The following is a 19,494-nucleotide window of genomic DNA, read 5'->3' as shown; positions in this document are numbered from 1 at the left end:
CGGACCGCGAGATCGTGACCTGGCTGAAGTCGGACGCTTAACCGACTGCGCCACCCAGGCGCCCCTAAATTTCAGTTTTTAAGGTGAATGACTATTCAGTGTTGTAACATAACTCTTAAATTTATATTTTTCCCATTAGCTTGCTTTTTCACTTTTTTAGAGAAGAAACTCGAGTAATTTCCTTATATAATTTTACCCCATGCTTCTCCCTACACATACCTTTGAAATAGCAAATCACTTTTGGTGGCCTCTTCTCTAAGTAGATTGATTGATTCATTGTCTTGTTCTAAGCAGGGCAGATAGAGGTTAAATGAAAGGAATGAAAGGAAATGAAAGCTGTTGTGTGTAGCTGAGGTAGGGGGACTGAAGAGTTCACATTACCGCTTAGCTTTTTCATTCATTCCCATCATACCACACCCCTCCCTTCCCTCCCCATCCTTCTTCTTTCTCCCTAATATTGTTTTTTAAAGACATAAAATAGGACTAGGAAGGAAACCAGTTATATTGAGTTATAGTTATGAAAATATTAAAATAATTTCTAATTGCTAATTTCTAAAATAAATTTCTAATTTCTAAATTTCATATGCTTCTTACTGCATTTAAATAAGACTTTTAAAATACAGGTAAGTTAAAATTCATGTAGTAAAATGGCCTGTTGCATAACTTAAATAAAAGCATTAAACCATGATGTGGTCTTTTACTTAACGTTCACATGTTGATCAGCAAACGGAGAAAGGGAATATTGGAAAGCACCAGTGGGTCACCACTGAGACTTCACTGTTTGCTGGATGAACAACAAGGCTCAAAGTTGTCTAGTAGTTGGCCAGTTATGTCATATGAACTTTTGGATTGTAGACAGAAGGACTGAGGTTACATGTGTAGTACATGTGTTTAGTAATTAATGTAATTTTGTAACTATTATATAACTATTGTAATTTTGAAGTCGTGGTGACTATAAAAGAAATTTTGAGGTACTGCAATGACTATAATGTAATAGAAAAGATCTCTGATTTCTCTGGCATATGAGGTCACAGATTTGGGTCTGTTGTTTGCATTCATAATGGAAGGAAATGCTAATTTACAGGTAGCATTTAATGAAAATAAAGATGAGAATATTTTCCCACATTAAATTTTGTAGATTCCATAAATGCAAGGGATCTGTGGCCCTCAGAGTTGTAAATAGATAAGATTCTAGCCACTTGTCCCTCCCTCCCTCCATCCCTTCCTCTCTTTCTATTCTCCTCCCTCCCTTCCTTCTTCCCTTCCTATTTTACTTTTAGCAATCACCGCACCCAGTGTGGGGCTTGAACTCACAATCCCAAGATCAGGAGTCATAGGTTCCATTGACAGAACCAGCCAGGTGCCCCTCTTTCTTTTGAATCATAGGTTGTTAAATAATAAGCCTGAAAAAAAGGTAGATCTAAGTCCAAAGTATATTCACAGATTATCTTCTGTCTCATAAATGTGTGTCTCTAGGAAGAAAATAATTCTTTAGGTAAAGAGATTTTACTATAGGATGTAGAAATGATAGAGTCTAGTTAATTTTACCTCTGATTGCTTAGTAACTTTGGGTGAGTTATTGTCATTTAGTTGATGAAGATACAAATCTCAAAAATTAACTGAAGTTGCCAAAACGGTGGCAAAATCCACATTCTTAATGTATTTGAGTAAAAGTGTCCAAGAAGTAGAGTACAGGGAAATAGATATAATGTAGTAGTAAGTAACAGTACTGGTTTCTTCCATCCCCTTGTCCTGGGTAAAGTGAAAGATGTATTTTATGTAATACATACTTACCGAACCCCGAACCTGTGTTAGAGACTGTAGAACAGGCCATTGTAGTCACCACCTTTCAGCTCACCTTCGAAATAGTAATTTCTGTTAGTAAACAGGTTAGTGCACATCATAATTGCTATATTATTTGCTTCTCTTGGTCCCTTATTAATAAGAGGTCTGAAATATTGTTGATTAACTGATGTTTTCTGAGTGGTCCTTGAGGTTCTGAATGAGTAATAGGGAGGACAGACTGGAAGAATATTTTTAGAGGAAAGTTAAGGGCTTCTTTTTTCTTAGTTTGTTTGAGGGATGATTACATTTTGTCCACTGAGACCTGACCTAGAATTTTAGCTTTGTTTTAGAGAAAACAGATTGTTGATATAATACCACGTAATTGTCATTTGTTTTCCCCCATGCTCAATAAAAATGAGTTTTCCTTAACTGTGACTGATATTTCAGTGCTATTTTTAAAATCTTAGCTATCTTAAATGTACATCTTAATGAATATACTTTCTTTCTTAAATAATATACACTGTATTCCAAAAGAAAGGGTGTAATTTCACAGTTATTGTGAAAATTACATGAAGAATGTATCTTGTTAAGTGTGATACAAATAAGCCTATTATTAAAGTTCTTGGCAAACTTTCAAAAAAAAACCCCTTGAATGTCAAAAAAACCATATTTTTAAAGTAAGTGTTTATAGAATTTAAATGAATTATTTTAGCCTTCAGTTACTCAAGATCTCAAGGTTTTATAAAGAAAAATTCCAAATGTTTGGTACTTATTTACAAATCATTTCTCATACTAATTTTGAAGTTAATAAACAGTGTAATCACCATTTGTTGCTGTCTGCATTGTCTGCTCAGTCTTTAATGTTGGTTTATAATGTGTTTTGTACTTTTCAATGAAGGGCTTTGCACCATTTATCTCGCCTGAGAGACCTGGTTGATGATACCAGTGGGAAACAGTCACCGAAAACATGAAGAGGAAAATAAAACATTCCAACCAATAAATAGTCACCACAGAACAAAAATGTATATTTTTCCTATTCCTTAAACTGACAAAGAAATTATAACTCATACATTATTCTGTGATTGGTTCAAATATTATATGTTTTTTTTAAAAACCAAACTTGAAAATGTGCATAGATTTTGTGACCTATTCTCATTTTATGCCAAAATGCTAGAATGTGAACTTGAAGGACCCACACTGTGTCCTACAGTCTGATTTTGGTTTTCAGGCCAGCATATGTCCTATATTCAAAGGTGGATGATTTCCGTTCTTGAAGCTTACATGGATTTAATCTTCTTGAACATCCTCATCATTTTATCATCTGTTTCTGGATTATTAACAAACTCTTCTTGGTTTCTATCCAAAATCTCTTAAGTAGACTTTTTGATACAATTAACATCTACTTTTAAGTAGCTTAAAGGAATATCAAAGTTGTTATGGTGTATCTTATCCATATAGAGTATGTTACTTTTAATTTTCCTAAGTATTTAAGATATGTTGTATTTGCAAATAACATTAATGACGGGGTGACGCACTGCTAAAGGAACGTTGTTTTATGTTGTGAAATCCAAGAGAAAACCTCATTTAATTGATATTTTGATTTTGATTCTGTGTAAGATAATCTTGGTCTTGATAGCTTACAAAGCATTTCAGGGGTGTATATTTGAGAATTTAATATTTTGGTACTGACTATTTCCCAGACTTTAGTTTTGGGGTTAGCTCAAACTAATAAAAGCTATGAGATCAGTGACCAATTACTTCATGCAATTTGACAAATAAAATGAATATGGAAAATCCAAAAACAACTCTGTATTATGAAGCTATTTTGTAAGAACTGAACTTTCTTTAAATTTTTTTTTTTTTCAACGTTTATTTATTTTTGGGACAGAGAGAGACAGAGCATGAACGGGGGAGGGGCAGAGAGAGAGGGAGACACAGAATCGGAAACAGGCTCCAGGCTCTGAGCCATCAGCCCAGAGCCCGACGTGGGGCTCGAACTCACGGACCGCAAGATCGTGACCTGGCTGAAGTCGGACGCTTAACCGACTGCGCCACCCAGGCGCCCCAAACTGAACTTTCTTTAAAGCAATCTGTAGTCTAAAGTCTGTCTCTAGCTAGAACTGAACTGAGCTCTGTAATTTTGCATTTTCTACCAAGTAAACTTCTAATAAGCAAGAAAGCATCTTTACCAACAACACTAGGAATTAAGTCATAAAGCATATTTTAAAAGCCTGATGAAATGAAAGAATATCTGTGTGTTTATACAAATAGTACATTTTAACATGTCCAAATTGTAGCATCTTTGTTAAGTAGTTTTACTGTCAGATAGGAATTTCTAAGTACCTTGTGTTGAAGAATTTTTTCCCCCAAATTTAAATGTAGACCTTTGCTATAGAACTTACACATCAAAGACTATAGAGGGAACGTTGTCATTTTTTTTTTTTTTTTTTTGACCAAGGAGTCACCACCATGCAGTTGTTTTTTCCCAGTTTGAGAGTCACTTGCCATTAAGTTTGTTTTGTTTAGTCTGTGGAGGTATTTCTGACATCAACATTCTATTTTCTGATTATGATCTTCTGCTTTAAAACAAATAGTTTGCATACACTCAAGGCATTACTTTGATGATGAAAGTACAATGGATGTTAAAAATGTGGATTTTAAGTAGGTGAACATGAAGCCAATTTGGGTTGATCATGTTCCAGTTTAGCTAAATCTTCTGTTAGACAAATTCCAATGGAGGCAGAAGAGATGAATATATCATCAGGTACTAAACTTCTAATCGCATATATGTTGATCAGACCTAGTATTTAGTATTTGCCTATAAAGCATTTCCAAAGAGATTCTGCTATAATGACTGAATCGCACTGATTTGATTAGTGCTGCCATTTGCAAGAAAATAGCTTCAACACTAAGTAAAATAAGCCTTCTAAATTTTTATAACTAATATTTTAAGAAAAGGTTGATTCTACTCGATTATACTTACGAAAGGAGTATTTTTCCTTTGTGTTAAATATGGAAGCGTAGTCATTTTATTTTTTTTTTAATTTTTTTTTCAACGTTTATTTATTTTTGAGACAGAGAGACAGCATGAACAGGGGAGGGGTAGAGAGAGAGGGAGACACAGAATCTGAAACAGGCTGCAGGCTCTGAGCGGTCAGCACAGAGCCTGATGCGGGGCTCAAACTCACGGGCTGTGAGATCATGACCTGAGCCTTAGTCGGACACCCAACCGACCAAGCCACCCAGGCGCCCCTAGTCATTTTAACCTAAAATATAAATTAACTTTACTAAAGTGATTCCAACTTAAAACAAAAAATGTATAGGAGAGTCAACTAAGAAAAATCTAAATGATATATGTTCATGAAATTTGCTACAGAATTGATTAAATTACATGTTAAACATTTCAGTATTTTTTGAGTTTTCCAGGAGTGAGAGGAAGGCAGCAGTATTAAGACTGCTGAATTGGAAATTTAAAGAAGATAATGAGCACAATTATAGGTTTTAAAAGTTGCAGTGTGAGTATAAATTTTTATCAACCCCTTTCTTTTAGGTATATTTAAAAGTGTTAGGTAGAAAAAGAATTTTAATAAGACATTTCAGATTTTTAGTTGAGTATGAAAAAAATTTAACCTAATTCCAAAATTTTTTTGAGATCAAGGGATAAAAGTGCAATGAGTATATGAAGACTCAAAACTCAACTGTATTTTCTGTAATACCAGTGGAGCTTTACTTTCACTGTTCTCTGTATTAGCACATTTCTGTGTCATAGAGATTTCTGACCAAATTGAGGAACACTGTCTTGGGTTTGTTTGGATTATATGTCTTTCTATGTTATTTCTTGTTGAAATTTATACATGTGGATTTTTTTTTTTTTTGGTATCTAAAGTTTAAGCTAACATCTTGTTAACTTATATATAGTTATACCAAAATGTTTTTTGAAGATAAATCATGACAAGATTCTCCCTTGCCCCATGTTTTGAATACATGGAATCACTCATAGGTTTGAATTTTTGTTTTATCTTTCCTTTTCCAACGTGTACTGTGTGTCTCAAAACCTATTTGGTAGAAGTGCTATGAAGAAGTAAACTTGCCAAAATGATGCAAGTACTGTGAAAAGAGACAAAAGAAGCAAAAGGCCAATAAAATTGATGATTCGTGGACAATTGAAGTTTCTTGAAATGTGAGAGTGTGTATCATTCTGTTCCATGTACCAATTGGATGTTTTATACATGGTTATATATTGTGTTAGTTTGTAGTGCCGATCATACAATGATTGGTGCAAACCTGGTTCTGAATATGTGAACGAACACATATTCAGGTTATATTGTTAGATTTTTTTCCCATGACATTTGAAATTATTCGTTTTCTGTTTCCCTATTTTCTTTCTTCTTTATATTCATCTGTGGCTAAGATTGTTTTCCTTTTTTGAACAAAAATACCTTAGCTTTTTGCCCTCCCAGTTTTAGACCAGACTTCTATAACCACTTTTCTCACAATGTAGCAACTTTTCTAACAATGTAACAAATGTATCTGTCCATTCTTCATTATCCTAACTAAGAGGAGTCTATTTGTCTAATACCTATTTATTTTTTAAATGTTTATTAATTTTTTGAGAGAGGGAGAGCACAAGCGGGGTAGGGGCAGAAAGGGAGAGGCCAAATCTGAAGCAAACTCCAGGCTCTGAGCTGTCAGCCCAGAGCCTGATGCAGGGTGCGAATGCCTGAACCAGGAGATCATGACCTGAGTCAAAGTTGGATACTTAATCGGATTGAGCCACCCAGGCACCCCTGCCTAATACCTATTTCAACCTTTAACATTCCTTCCCTCACTTTCAGCCCTTACATTGAAGAGTGGCTGACCAGTCCGCAAGACACTGTTGTAACACTAACACTATAACATTACTAATCTACTTCAGAAATTTGCTGTAAATTGCCTTACTCATTCTCCCAACTTTCTACATATATTCTCACCTTTGTGGATGTTATTTCCCATACTTGAAATACTTAGTTTTCTTTCATTCTGGTTATGTAAAGCTTACTCCAGAGTTTCTTTAAAGCTCTAACTGAATGTTGTATTTTCTTTTCCAAATATTCTAACGTTCTTTCAAACTGGGTAGTTTGGCTTTCCTTTTTCCTCTCCCATCATTCATTTAGCTATTATATTTCTTGCTTTTGTTATGAATAATGTCTCTCTACCACATTGTGTCCCTAGGGGAGAGAATGTCTCAAGAGTTAGAGGATTGATTTTTATCTCCTTGATAAGATAGTACCTCTTAACATTACATTGTATAACCAGGAACGTGTAAACTTAAAGTCGTGATTGATAATTTTAAGCGTAGTTCTCCTTATAAGAGTGTAGGCTCAAGAAAGGACAGATCATACTGTTTTATGTGATGTTCTGCAAATCCTTAAAATGAAGTAAATTAAGCCTATTTTTAGATGTTGCTGGTGCTCTTTATCAAATAGGATCAACATTTGTGTACTTTGGATGATGTCTGTTAAGCCTTCTAACCTCTTGAGCTCTCAAAGCTAAGATTTTTTAGTTTTTATATATTTTGTATTTCATCATATATACAAATTATTTTACAGATCTAGGGCTATGTCTAGGAAAGCTTTCAGCAGCTGGTTTTCATTGTGTTCTTTTGAGCTTGGCTTGATGGGAAACTAGCATTCTGGGTCCAATCTGGAAACAGGAATGACATAGTGATTATAACAAGAGAAATTTAACATGAAAAGGTTTTAAACTGTGACAAAAGAAATATGAGAATTCTATATGGTACCCCAGAACTGAGGGGGAGTACCCAAGGAAAAGGTCCCCTTGGGTACCTATTGGAAGTAAGGGGCTTAAGATTTGGATTCAGATCTCACTGAAGAAGGGGTAGCTGTAGCCTACTGGATGGCAGAGAAGTTTACTGGTTTGGCCAGCCCAGCGTTGGTCTTCAGTCACTAGGCAAATAGGAAGTCACCCTCCAAGGTTCAGGAAGGCTGTAGCTAGTTACTGGGTGTGTAGGCACACAGAGGCAGGAAGGGGTCTTAGTGTTGGCAGGACACCTGAAACATGAAGTGTTTGTGTTGGGAGGGTTGCAGGAAGGTGATTACCAGCCTGGTCCAGATCTGTGAGTACCAAGAAGACCCATAACATTCTGGGATTGTGACTGGGAAGAAATCAGAGGTCTTCATACCCACCTGGTTTGCTGATGGTGCAGCTGCCAGAAAGCAGTGGGAGAGCCCCTTCAGGGTGAATTTGGAACTGACAGACTGTAAATTGATAGATTTCGAAAGGTTTTGGTGGGAGAGAACACATACGGAAAATACAAAATGCCTCACCTATCTCTGCTCTCTGTTTTGCAACATCTTATATAGCCTGTTCAAACCAAGAACTAGGCATAAAGGTAAGGTAGCAAGAATGTCAGGTCATTTAGAAAACAGGTAAAATGAGAGAACATGGGCCAGTGTTTTAAAAATCTAATGATCGGTGCCTGGGTGGCTCAGTTGGTAAAGTGTCCAACTTTGGCTCAGGTCATGATCTCATGGTTCATGAGTTCCAGCCCTGCGTGGGGCTGTGTGCTGACAGCTCAGAGCCTGGAGCCTGCTTCGGATTCTGTGTCTTCCTGTTTCTCTGCCCCTCCCCCGCTCACGCTCTGTCTCTAAAAATGAATAAAATGTAAAATACCTAAATAAATAATGAATTTGGTGACTTTATAAAATAGTTCTGAACTAGAGATCTGGGACTATGTAAGTATTCTGGAATTAAATGAATTATCCTCTTAGAGTATAGACAGGAATACAGTATATTGCTTTCATTATTTTTCATCAAGGTAGCCACATAGCTTTAAATGAATGTTTCTGGAAATGAAGTTTCCTGAAATTGGAATACTTTGTTTTATAGTATATTTTTGCTTTAATTAAACAACTTTTTGCTTTTCTGTGTCTTCCCTGTATTGCTCTTAATTTTTCCCCTCAAGATCATCTCACATGCGTATTCAGTCTTTCAAGTATTGAAATCAACAAGAGTAATGCTCTTTCCATCTGTCAGGCTAAGTATATCTAGTTTCTAAAGTATTTCTTTAGACAAAGTTTTCATTATTGTCTCACTTTGTGGATGTTCCCTAGCTTTCAATATTTTGTTGTTTAAGAGCCTGGCTTTATTTTACAAATGATCCAGAGCCCTACTTAATAGCAAAACTAGAGTATATCCTTTATTTTTTTTTTAAATTGAGTTATAACTAAAAGTTTGATGTGTACAGCACGATGATTCGATATTTATGTATGTTGTGAAATGTTCACAATAAGTCTAGTTAATATCCTTCCACTTTTTAAAAAAAATTTAATTCTAGTATAGTTAATATGCAGTGTTACATTAGTTTCAGGTGTTCAAATATAGTAATTCAATTCCATCACCCAGTGCTCATCATCAGTGCACTCCTTAATCCCCATCACCTATTTCATCCATCCCCACCCACCCACCTTCCCTCTGGTAAGCATCAGTTCTCTGTAGTTAAGAGTCTGTTTCTTGGTTTGTCTCTTTTTTTCACTTTGTTTTTCTTATTGCCACCTGTAGCTAGTTTTTTTTTCTTTGCTGAGGTATATAACTGATAAAATTGTAAGATATTTAGAATGTGAATTGTGATGATTTGATATACATTATGAAGAGTGCCCCCATCTAGTTACTGCACCCACCATCTCATATATCTCTATTTTTTTCTTTTTGGTGAATTATTTTTTTCCAATGTGGCACCAATATGCAACATGTAAAGAGTAGAATGGAACCCTACATTCGATTCTTTATTACTCCATCTGGCTAGCATTTATTTGGCTCCTGGCTCTGTGCTAGATGTGTTTGGAGGTGGATGGAGGAGAGGGGAGTGCAGGGGTGGGAGAGGCGATGAATAAGAAGGCATGACTGTCATGAGGAACTCATGGTGGAAAGATGTAAACGGACACGATTACACTACAACCGGTAAGGGTTGTTTCAGAGGACTGAACAGCTGCTGTAAAGGCACAGGAGGTGGAACACCTAAGTGGTCTGGGGAGATGAGGAATTCTTTCACTCAGGAGGGAAAGCTGATCTGGAAAAATGAAGTTTGCCATCAGAGAAATTGGGTGGAAGGCATTTCAGACATGGGTGTAATGTGCAAAGACTTGAGCGCTAAAATGGTCTGATACAGGATTCATCGACTCAGAAGGGAATGTTGTATGTTTTAGTGGGAGACACTTGTGCTTTAGTATCAGGCTTCTGATTCTGCCGTTTATTAGCTCTTTGTTGTGAACAAGGTACTTGACCTTGCCCTTGCCTTTTGTTTTCCTTCCCATTTGTAACAGCTACTTTATAGCTTTGAGCATTAAATGGTGTAAGTTATGCCTGGCATATATGACATGGTGAATACTAGCTACTTATGTGGTAATGCATCCCGTTGAGGGAGGCACTAGGAGTAAGACGCAAGGCTGCTTCTGTCCTCATGCCTCCCGTTCTAGTCTCCATACTATTCTAAGACTTGTCCTTTAAAAACATGTCTGAGATGTACCTCTTCCCAGAATTCCCAGTGGCTTCCCATCTCAAAAGTAAATGTGAAGTTTCGACTATAGTCTAAGAAGTCCTGTGTGGTGTGCCAACACCTCTTCCCTCAGTCCCCCAAACCGGAACATTTCCTACCACTGGATTTGCTCTCTGATTCAGTCACAATGGTCTTGTTCTCAGGTAACTACAAATATGCTTCTGTCTCCAGGCTGTTGCACTGTATCCTACATCTGTGCGGTCTTTCCTCAAATACCCCATGATTCTCTCCCTCAGGTGTCTGCTGAAATATTTTATCACAGAGGCCTACCCTAACCCCCGCCACTCCCTATGCCTTTATTTATTTATTTATTTATTTATTTATTTATTTATTTTGCATCTTTACTCCTTTTTTTTCTTAAAGTTGAGGGCAGAGACTTTGTCTTAATTCACTCTTTTCTTCCCAGCAACCACAATTGTGCCTAAGATTAAAGTGATACATAAATATTGTTCTGTGAATGAATGAGGCTGAGAAAGTGGCCTGGGGTCCCATCTAAGACCCTTGGAATACTCAGCTAAGAATTTTTTCCAGATACTAAAACCAAATATTTTCCTTCTTTCCAGTAGTTAGTCCATATGACCTGATACCATCTTAGCGATTTTTTAAATTTTTTATTTATTTTTAATTTTTTTCCAATATATGAAATTTATTGTCAAATTGGTTTCCATACAACACCCAGTGCTCATCCCAAAAGGTGCCCTCCTCAATACCCATCACCCACCCTCCCCTCCCTCCCGCCCCCCATCAACCCTCAGTTTGTTCTCAGTTTTTAAGAGTCTCTTATGTTTTGGCTCTCTCCCAGTCTAACCTCTTTTTTTTTTTTTTTCCTTCCCCTCCCCCATGGCTTTCTGTTAAGTTTCTCAGGATCCACATAAGAGTGAAAATATATGGTATCTGTCTGTCTCTGTATGGCTTATTTCACTTAGCATAACACTCCAGTTTTTTGTTGTTTTTTTTTAAACATTTTTTAAAAAGTTTATCTTAGAGCGCAAGCTCTAAGGGGAGGGGCAGAGAGAGGGAGAGAGAGAGAGCTCAAACTAACAAACCGTGAAATCATGGCCTAAGGCAAAACCAAGAGTCCAACCCTTAATGGACTGAGCCACCCAGGAGCCCCTAACTTGTTCAGAGGTATACAACTACTTTTACTGAGGCTCCTATGATATTTTAGTGTAAAATAAGTTCTCAGAATATAGGTTTTATTTTTTTTATAATAATGCTTAGAGGGCTATTGATTTATTTGTATTAGATTGCAATAGTAGATGCTGTTTGATTTACTGAATAATTGGGTTTTTGGATGAGAGTGTAAGACAACAGAAATGAGCACAAAGAAGTCTCTTGGAAGGGGATTCAGAAGCTCTGATGACCATTATTGTGCATAACTTGGCTCATCCATGGTTAAAAGGAACATGATCATGCCCCTGACAAACTTAACAATTTAGCACCCCTTCAAATAATTTAAATTTTGAAAAATTTGGGAGAGACTTAGGGGAAATATGAACAATTTTATTCATAGACAGAGTTACTGGGGGTATAGCTCAGTGGTAGAGCATTTGCATAAACAGAGTTACTTATTTCATCGTTGCAAATTAAAGCATAATTGATATGCTATTAAAAAGGAGCGAAGAGTAGCAACTGTTTCCCAGATTTCTGCTGTAGTTCTTGGTTGTGTGTGTGTGAGCATGTAGTTTTGAGTCAGATTTCTTAGGACAGTTTAAAATTTAAAGGTCATAAACCCTCCCTCCCCTACTTTGTTAGCTGTGGTGCCTTGGGCAAGTTGCAGCTTTAAATGAGGTAAAACTTGTAAAATGCTTACTTATTAGCACAGTGCCTCATACATAGTAGGTGCCCAGTGTTAGAAGCTATTGGTAAATACAATTTTTTCAGAATTTCAGCTGATCATAATGGTTGTCATGTAGCTGCCTGTGCGTGGATATTTTGTAGAAATAGATATGGGTCCGTGTTAGTAAGGACTGCTTAAAAATTTTCTCCCACTAGAGGGCACTGTCTTCTTTGGCAATAACAAGATTAAGAAACTGGCCTACTGCCCCTAATCTGGTTTTGAGCTCCAACCCGTGGCTCAAAGTTCTCCATTTATAACTCTTAAAGATTGTGCTAGAGGGGCGCCTGGGTGGCGCAGTCGGTTAAGCGTCCGACTTCAGCCAGGTCACGATCTTGCGGTCCGTGAGTTCGAGCCCCGCGTCAGGCTCTGGGCTGATGGCTCAGAGCCTGGAGCCTGTTTCCGATTCTGTGTCTCCCTCTCTCTCTGCCCCTCCCCCGTTCATGCTCTGTCTCTCTCTGTCCCAAAAATAAATAAACGTTGAAAAAAAAAATTAAAAAAAGATTGTGCTAGAATATGTTAAGAAATGATCTTTCTTATCTTCCCTTTCCTTCCCACTTAAAGATACGTGTTTTATTTATTTATTTATTTATTTATTTATTTATTTATTTATTTATGTATTTATGTATTTATTTATTTATTTATTTATTTTTGAGGCAAGAGAAACATCTTTCTCCATTCTGTAGACTGGATATATTCTTTAGACTTAGGACATTATGATTCTGGGGAGCCTGGGTGGCTCAGTCGGTTGGGTGGCCACTTATCCTTGATTTCAGATCAGGTCATGATCTCATAGTTTGTGAGTTTGAGACCCACATCAGTGCAAAGCTTGCTTGGAATTCATTCTCTCTCTCTTTCTTCCTCTCTCTCATGCATGCATGTATGGGCTCTCTCAAAATAAATGAACTTAAAAAAAGATATTATGATTCAGACCCTGACTCCTCTCTGCAGCATACTTCAGTCCCGGGATTCTTGTTAGACCGCTAATAGACTTGCATTGTACAAGGTCTCTCCCTTGTCACCCTCCTCCAAATTGCATAATGGAGGAGTATTTGGGCCTTGGCACATGCTTATGTCATTGTAAAGGGTTGGCTCTTGAAAGAAAAAATTGACTTTGGGTCTTGAAGACACAGGCTTGACATCATGAACTGGGAGTAGAGGTTCAAGGGAAGTACCCTGGTTACTTATCATCCTTGAAGCCTCTTCCTTATACATATGGTTAAAGCAAACTTAGCTAGTAGACTAAACCAGTGGCCATAGCTTCCCCAACATCTCTTCATTTCAAGTCAGGGAGAAAAGAGAAGAGGTGAGGTGGTGAAGGAGAAAAAAGGTGGAAAAGGGGCAACAAAAGGTGAAGTACAAAGTTTGAAAACCTCATTATTTAGAATTAACACCCTGCTTAGGTTAATCTTTTCATGGATTAGTAGAAGTTTCTGATTCCTACCTCGTAACTATGCCTACAGAGTAACTTTGCGAAGGATGATATAACATCCATATCCTAGTCTGTATGTGACTTATCGTTTTCTCCCTTGGTTCAATCTGTATGCAGTGGTATGTCAATGTGAGGGGCCCAGGGACTATGTCAGGCCTCCACTTAGTGATGGCCACAAAAGGGAGTCCCCAAACATGAAAATGTGAGCAAGGTATAGAGATAAGGGACTAGGAGGAGAGTGGACAATCTGCCAGGATGACTGGGTTGCTAAGAATTCTCTAAGGCCCAGTGGGAATAGCCGGGGTGGGGCTGGTGAGGAGGGCTCCTCTTTGAGTTATCTTCGTATAGTCCTGAGTTGTAAAATCCTCTTAGGAGCTGGAGCACCCGTAGCTCAGTTTTAGGTTCTAGAAATATCTAGATCTCATAGCATATTTTTTCATAGCATTCTCTCTGACCCATAGTCTCAGATTCAAATGAAACAGTCCAAATTTAGCATTAACTGCATAGCAGGGGTTTCTCTGACCTCACTTGTCAAGAATCCCCCAAACCAGGGCTTTGGTTCAATAATTTGAACAATATCTCATCCAAGGACTACACATTCTGACATCAAATGAAAAGGGCAAAGTAGGAACACTTTTAATATTGACAGAGTTGAAATAATGGCTAAAATCAGAGACAACTAAGGAGTTTCCTGAAAGCTGGCCAGTTGTTCAACACTGGTTCTGTAAGAACTAGCTTATACACAATCTAGTAGAAATAATCATCCTTCTAACGAAGCAGGATCTACCCTTCCTGGAGGAGTAACTAATAAATGGTGATTAACTGATTCTTAACACATACCTTTCTAATGATGGGGAGAATTTATATCTGTGTTCTAGACTATGACTCACAGGTCAAATGTAGTGTGCTGCTGGCTTTGGTACAGTCCACAGCTAAGAATTTTTTTTTTTTACATTTTTAAATGATTGAATAGAATTTAAAAGATGAATATTTTATGACACATAGAAATAAAAAAATACAATATACATCAACATTACTAGCCTAAGTACTCATCACAATATTTCCAATTCATAGAAAAGCAACAAATTAGAAGAAAAATTGTAATAATCACAACAGAATTTCTTCACAAAAATAAAAAAATGAAAATGAGGCCGAAGCCGCGGTGTTTTCAGTGCCTTACTTGTTAGCCAAGTAAGCTAAACTGTTTGTTGATAGTGAGTTAGTTAAAATTGTGATTCATTACAGCAACTGAAGGAATGTGTTCTGAGAAAACAAACTTGTTTAAGACTATTAGCTTTTTGGGAAGAATAGCTGATCAAAGTGCTGATGGCATTGGGAGCAGTATCAATAGTCAATTAAAAATCAGGGCAAACTATTTCAATGGTTTTTCTTGGTTCTTGATGAGTCTAAAAGATGTTATGATACCAAGTTGCTTTTATTCCAGAAGTTAATGCTGAGCTTGAAGTGACAAAAGAATTAGCCTCTATGAATGGTCTGTTTTTAATTTTTTTTAATGTTTTATTATTTATTTATTTTTGAGAGAGAAACAGAGCTCGAGCGAGGGAGAAGCAGAGAGAGAGGGAGACACAGAATCCAAAGGCTCCAGGTTCTGAGCTGTCAGCGTAGAGCCCAGTGCAGGGTTTGAACCCATGAACTGCAAGATCATGACCCAAGCTGAAGTCGGACACTTAACCAACTGAGCCATTCAGGTGCTCCTGAAATTTTTCTTAATAAGAACAAGCCTCAGACATAATGGAACACTGAGTGGCTTTGGAAGTTAGGTATTGAGGCAGACCTCATAATGTGTCTTAATGAATTCAGGCTAAAATTGCAAGGTGGAACATCAGGTATATGCCAGTCTTAGACCTTGGTAAAGTTGTTTTGATGACAACTAATGTTTGAATCTTAAGTCATGTCAAACGCTTCTCGTGCTTTCAAATGTTAAAACAAGAAGCAAGATCTCCACTCCTACACACGTTTGCAGGGGTTGTATTTTTGAAGCTCAAGTTAGTTTCAGCAACAAGTTTTGGACCTCCCTGTGACTACAAAGGGGATTTCCATATTTAAAAAAAATCCAGTTAGTTGTACAATTGAAGAGATTTCACCTTACTTTCAGTTGAAGGTGATTAATGTGATGACACACTAAAAAAGGAAAATATCAAGTGAAGAAACTCATAAAATTCTGTAAATGCTTCCCAAATGATAAATATGCTCAACTAAAATAATTTGCTTCTAGATCGGTATCAGTGTGTGCCACTAACTGTGTGAAAAGATGTTTTAAAAAATGAAGTATGTAAAATCTCATATGGGTCAGCATTAATAGATGAACATTTGCAATTGGTTTTGATGATAAGGAGCATTAACTTTGAATCCCAATGAAGCAAAATGTTATTTCCCTCCAAAGAATTCAATTTTCTTCATTAATAGACTTGGTTATAAAAATTATACATATTATTATATTTTAATTTTATCAAAACATTGTTTGAAGTTTATTTTCTTTCTTGGTATGTAAGTACTTATGTAATATCTTTGATTTTACCTCTGCTTCTTGGACCATAAAGACTAAAATATTTGCTATCTGGCCCATTATAGGAATTTTTTGTTGACCCCTGCACTAGAGTTATGTTTCTGCAATATTGGATTGAGGAGTAACTCTCTAAGTATATATTGAATCCCTATAGCCTTAGTGGTAGCCTATGACCACAGTGCCTGAGCCACTGTCCTGTTATATTTATTGCTGTGGTGTGTTGGCATTTTAAAAAATGTATGCATTCCTTCAAGGATTTTATCATAGTTGGTAGCACCATCTAGAAGTTTTTGTTTGTTTTTTCCTCCTGTGAGATGAACATTGGTTCTGTAATTATACCTTCTCTTTAGAAATTTATCTAATTTAGCCCTTTGGAATCCACAGGTGAGCCCTTCTTTTACTTGGTAATTGTGTGTAAGCACATGTACTGATTAACTGTTGAGCCCCTCTTTCTTCTAGTTCTATATGTGACCATTGATGCTCTCAGTCCTTCTTGGTTTGGGTATAGTATCTGCTTGCTCTAGGATTACTCAGTTCACTCACTGTTCCCTTCCCTGTGTTTACTGTGGTATCTACAGAGAAGTAAGTATATATCTATAATTAATTAATTAATTTAAAAGTTTATTTATTTTTAGAGAGAGAGGCAGAGAGAGAGGGAAAGAGAGAACCCCAAGCAGTCTGCACTGACGGTGCGGAGCCCGATGCAGGGCTCAATCTCACGAACTGGTGAGATCATGACCTGAACCAAAATCAAGGGTTGGACACTTAACCCACTGAGCCACCCAGGCACCCCAGTACATATGTATAATTTATAAACATATTATTAGTAGAATAAACATCCCTATATATTACTACTCTTCTACTTACAAAAATATAGAATACATTCTATTTATCCTTTTATATTACTTTTTATCCTTTGAGTATCATTGTAAACTTAGAGTATCATTGAACATTTCACAGGTTCCATATATTTCAATTAACCACAACAGAATTTATTTGAAGCTGAAATTATCACAGTCTGGCTCGTGAAGGCTCTTGAAATCTTCCTTTGTGTTGACATTCTCGAAAACATGATTGCTTTCTGGAAACAGAAGGATGTTCCAGACCCTTCTTATTTTTTCCTGCCATATGATCTAGTCATAACCTCTTTTCAAGGAATCAGGAGTTCTTGTTCCTCATGGCAGAGAAGTGTATTAGGGACCAAAATCTGGACACTAGGGAAGAACACGAGAGTGGATGGAGGGCAAAAGTACAGATACTACAGATGTCATTGGACTGTTAGTAGCGACGGAGCTGGAAATGCATACATGAGTTCACACTCATGTTTCTTATTTAGCTCATCACATTGCTGTACCATACCTGTTTTCTCATGCTTTGTTTTTTTTTAATACTGTTCTGTATATGATTTAATTGACTGCTTAGATTTCCCCCGATTTAACATTCTAGAAGGGTAAGATAGGGGGAGACTGATGAAGGCTGGGTGCATTGGTCACTAGTAGGTAATGGTTTCGGGGAAGAGATATGATTGTATGGAATGTAAAGATCATGTAAGAATAAATTCATTCATTTAAGCCTACTAAATGCCCCAAGTATTATGCTAAGCTTTGATGACAGTGTCTCTGCTCTGTGTAGTCTATAATCTGGCAGTGGAGGCATTCAAGGAACAAATAATTTTACCATGAACTGAGATGAGAACTTCATATGAAGCATAGAGGGTATTCTGAGAATGTATTATAGGAGCACTTACCTAGTTCTGGGGTGTTAGAGTAGATAGAAGGGACAAGGAAGTGGCACTTGGCAGGTGAATGGGGAAGAACAGTGAACCATGTTCAGAAGGAGCTTGCTGTTCAGAGATATTCAGGGCTCACACAGGAGATGAAATTGTAGCTATTGAAGGCTTGTTGTTTTTTAAGAAATAATTTAAACTTTTTTTTTCCTTTGTGAATTAAAAGAAAAAAAAAGGGGGCCATAGGATCAAAGTTTATGGACTACATAAGTTCAGACTGTTAAAAAAGAAAACCACAGGTCCAAAATGGTATCCCTTAGGTTAAGGCCCCAAGTCAGTAAATCAAGACTTAATATCTGACCTGACTGTAGTTTCAACCCCTCAGGAATGTAACCTTTAAACAATAAGAATGGAATTTCCTGGCCAAGACTAGGAAATATACTTATGGACCCCTTTGGTTCCCCTTAGGAACCTTGTCTAAAGGATGGAGTCCTTGTGAATAAATTTCTTCTTTTTTAAAAGATTTCTTTTAATATTTATTTATTTTTGAAAAAGAGAGAGAGACAGAGGGTGAGCAGGGTAGGGACAGAGAGACGGAGGCACAGAATCCAAAGCAGGCTATGCTCCAGGCTGTGAGCTGTCAGCACAGAGCCCAACGTGGGGCTCGAACTCATGAGCCACGAGATCATGACCTGAGCTGAAGTCGGACCCTTAACCAACTGAGCACCCAAGTGCCCCAATTCCTTCATTTTTTAAATGCCCTTTCTGCCTGTAAAAAACCTTTCTTTTGTTTTTCTCAATGAAGCTCCCCTCTATTTGTCAGATGGGATGCTGCCTATTTAGGAGTCATTTAATAAAGCCAATTAGATCTTCAAATTTACTCTGTTGAATTTTTTTCCCCCTTACCAACACCCACGTACCCTAAGAGTAAGAAAGACACAATTTGTATTCCTTTTCTATGGGCACATAACTTGGCACCAATAAAGCTGAGCCTCCCTTTTCTAGGAAATTTTGATCACCTTCTTAAAATTGCTCCCTCCCAAGCCACACACTTCTGCCTTTCCCTGCTTATTTTTTCCCCATAACACTTATCATTTTCTAATGTAGCACGTGAATTACCACTTTTTATTCATCTATTTGTTTGTTCTGATCTTCTTCTAGAATGTAACCCACATGTGGGCTGGGCATTTTGTCATTTTCATTTACTGGTATATCCCAGGCAACTAGAATGACACCTGGCACATATGGGGCATTTAGTTAATATTTGTTAATTGAATGGATTTGAGCTGTGTTGGGGGAGAAAACATTTCCTCTGCCTTTCAAGTTTATTCTGGCTGGTCTAAGAATTAAATCAACATGAGACAGAAATTAACAAGAGAAAAATCAAGCAAAAGTTTGTAATAACACGTATACCTCCAGCATATATGGGAGAGACTCAGGAAAAGTAAGTAACTCCCATAAGGGCCAAAACCATCATCTTAAATACCATTGTCAGCTAAAAATAAAAGAAGATGCTGGGATAGGGAGTCATTTATGGGAAGTTACCAGGACACACCCAGTAAATAAGAGTAAGATTGTTATGCAGATTTAAGCCCAAGCCTTCTTGATAAGAGTTTCTTGAGATTGAGTCATC

The 19,494-nt window shown here is 37.1% G+C and overlaps 1 protein-coding gene across 2 annotated transcripts in view; it reads left to right on the top strand.

Annotated features, from left to right (window-relative positions):
- The window catches only part of CD3H18orf54 (chromosome D3 C18orf54 homolog), a 28,782-nt gene extending 25,195 nt beyond the window's left edge, over positions 1 to 3,587 (top strand). For both annotated transcript variants that reach the window (XM_030336556.2, XM_030336557.1), the window contains one exon: positions 2,684 to 3,587. In XM_030336556.2, the coding sequence (XP_030192416.1) occupies positions 2,684 to 2,756 (73 nt within the window). In that variant the 3' untranslated portion in view covers positions 2,757 to 3,587. The remainder of the gene's footprint in view (positions 1 to 2,683) is intronic.
- Positions 3,588 to 19,494: the final 15,907 nt, after the last annotated feature.

The sequence above is a fragment of the Lynx canadensis genome, chromosome D3, assembly GCF_007474595.2.
Source record: "Lynx canadensis isolate LIC74 chromosome D3, mLynCan4.pri.v2, whole genome shotgun sequence".
Taxonomy (NCBI): domain Eukaryota; kingdom Metazoa; phylum Chordata; class Mammalia; order Carnivora; family Felidae; genus Lynx; species Lynx canadensis.
This window is presented reverse-complemented; position numbering and strand designations above follow the sequence as displayed.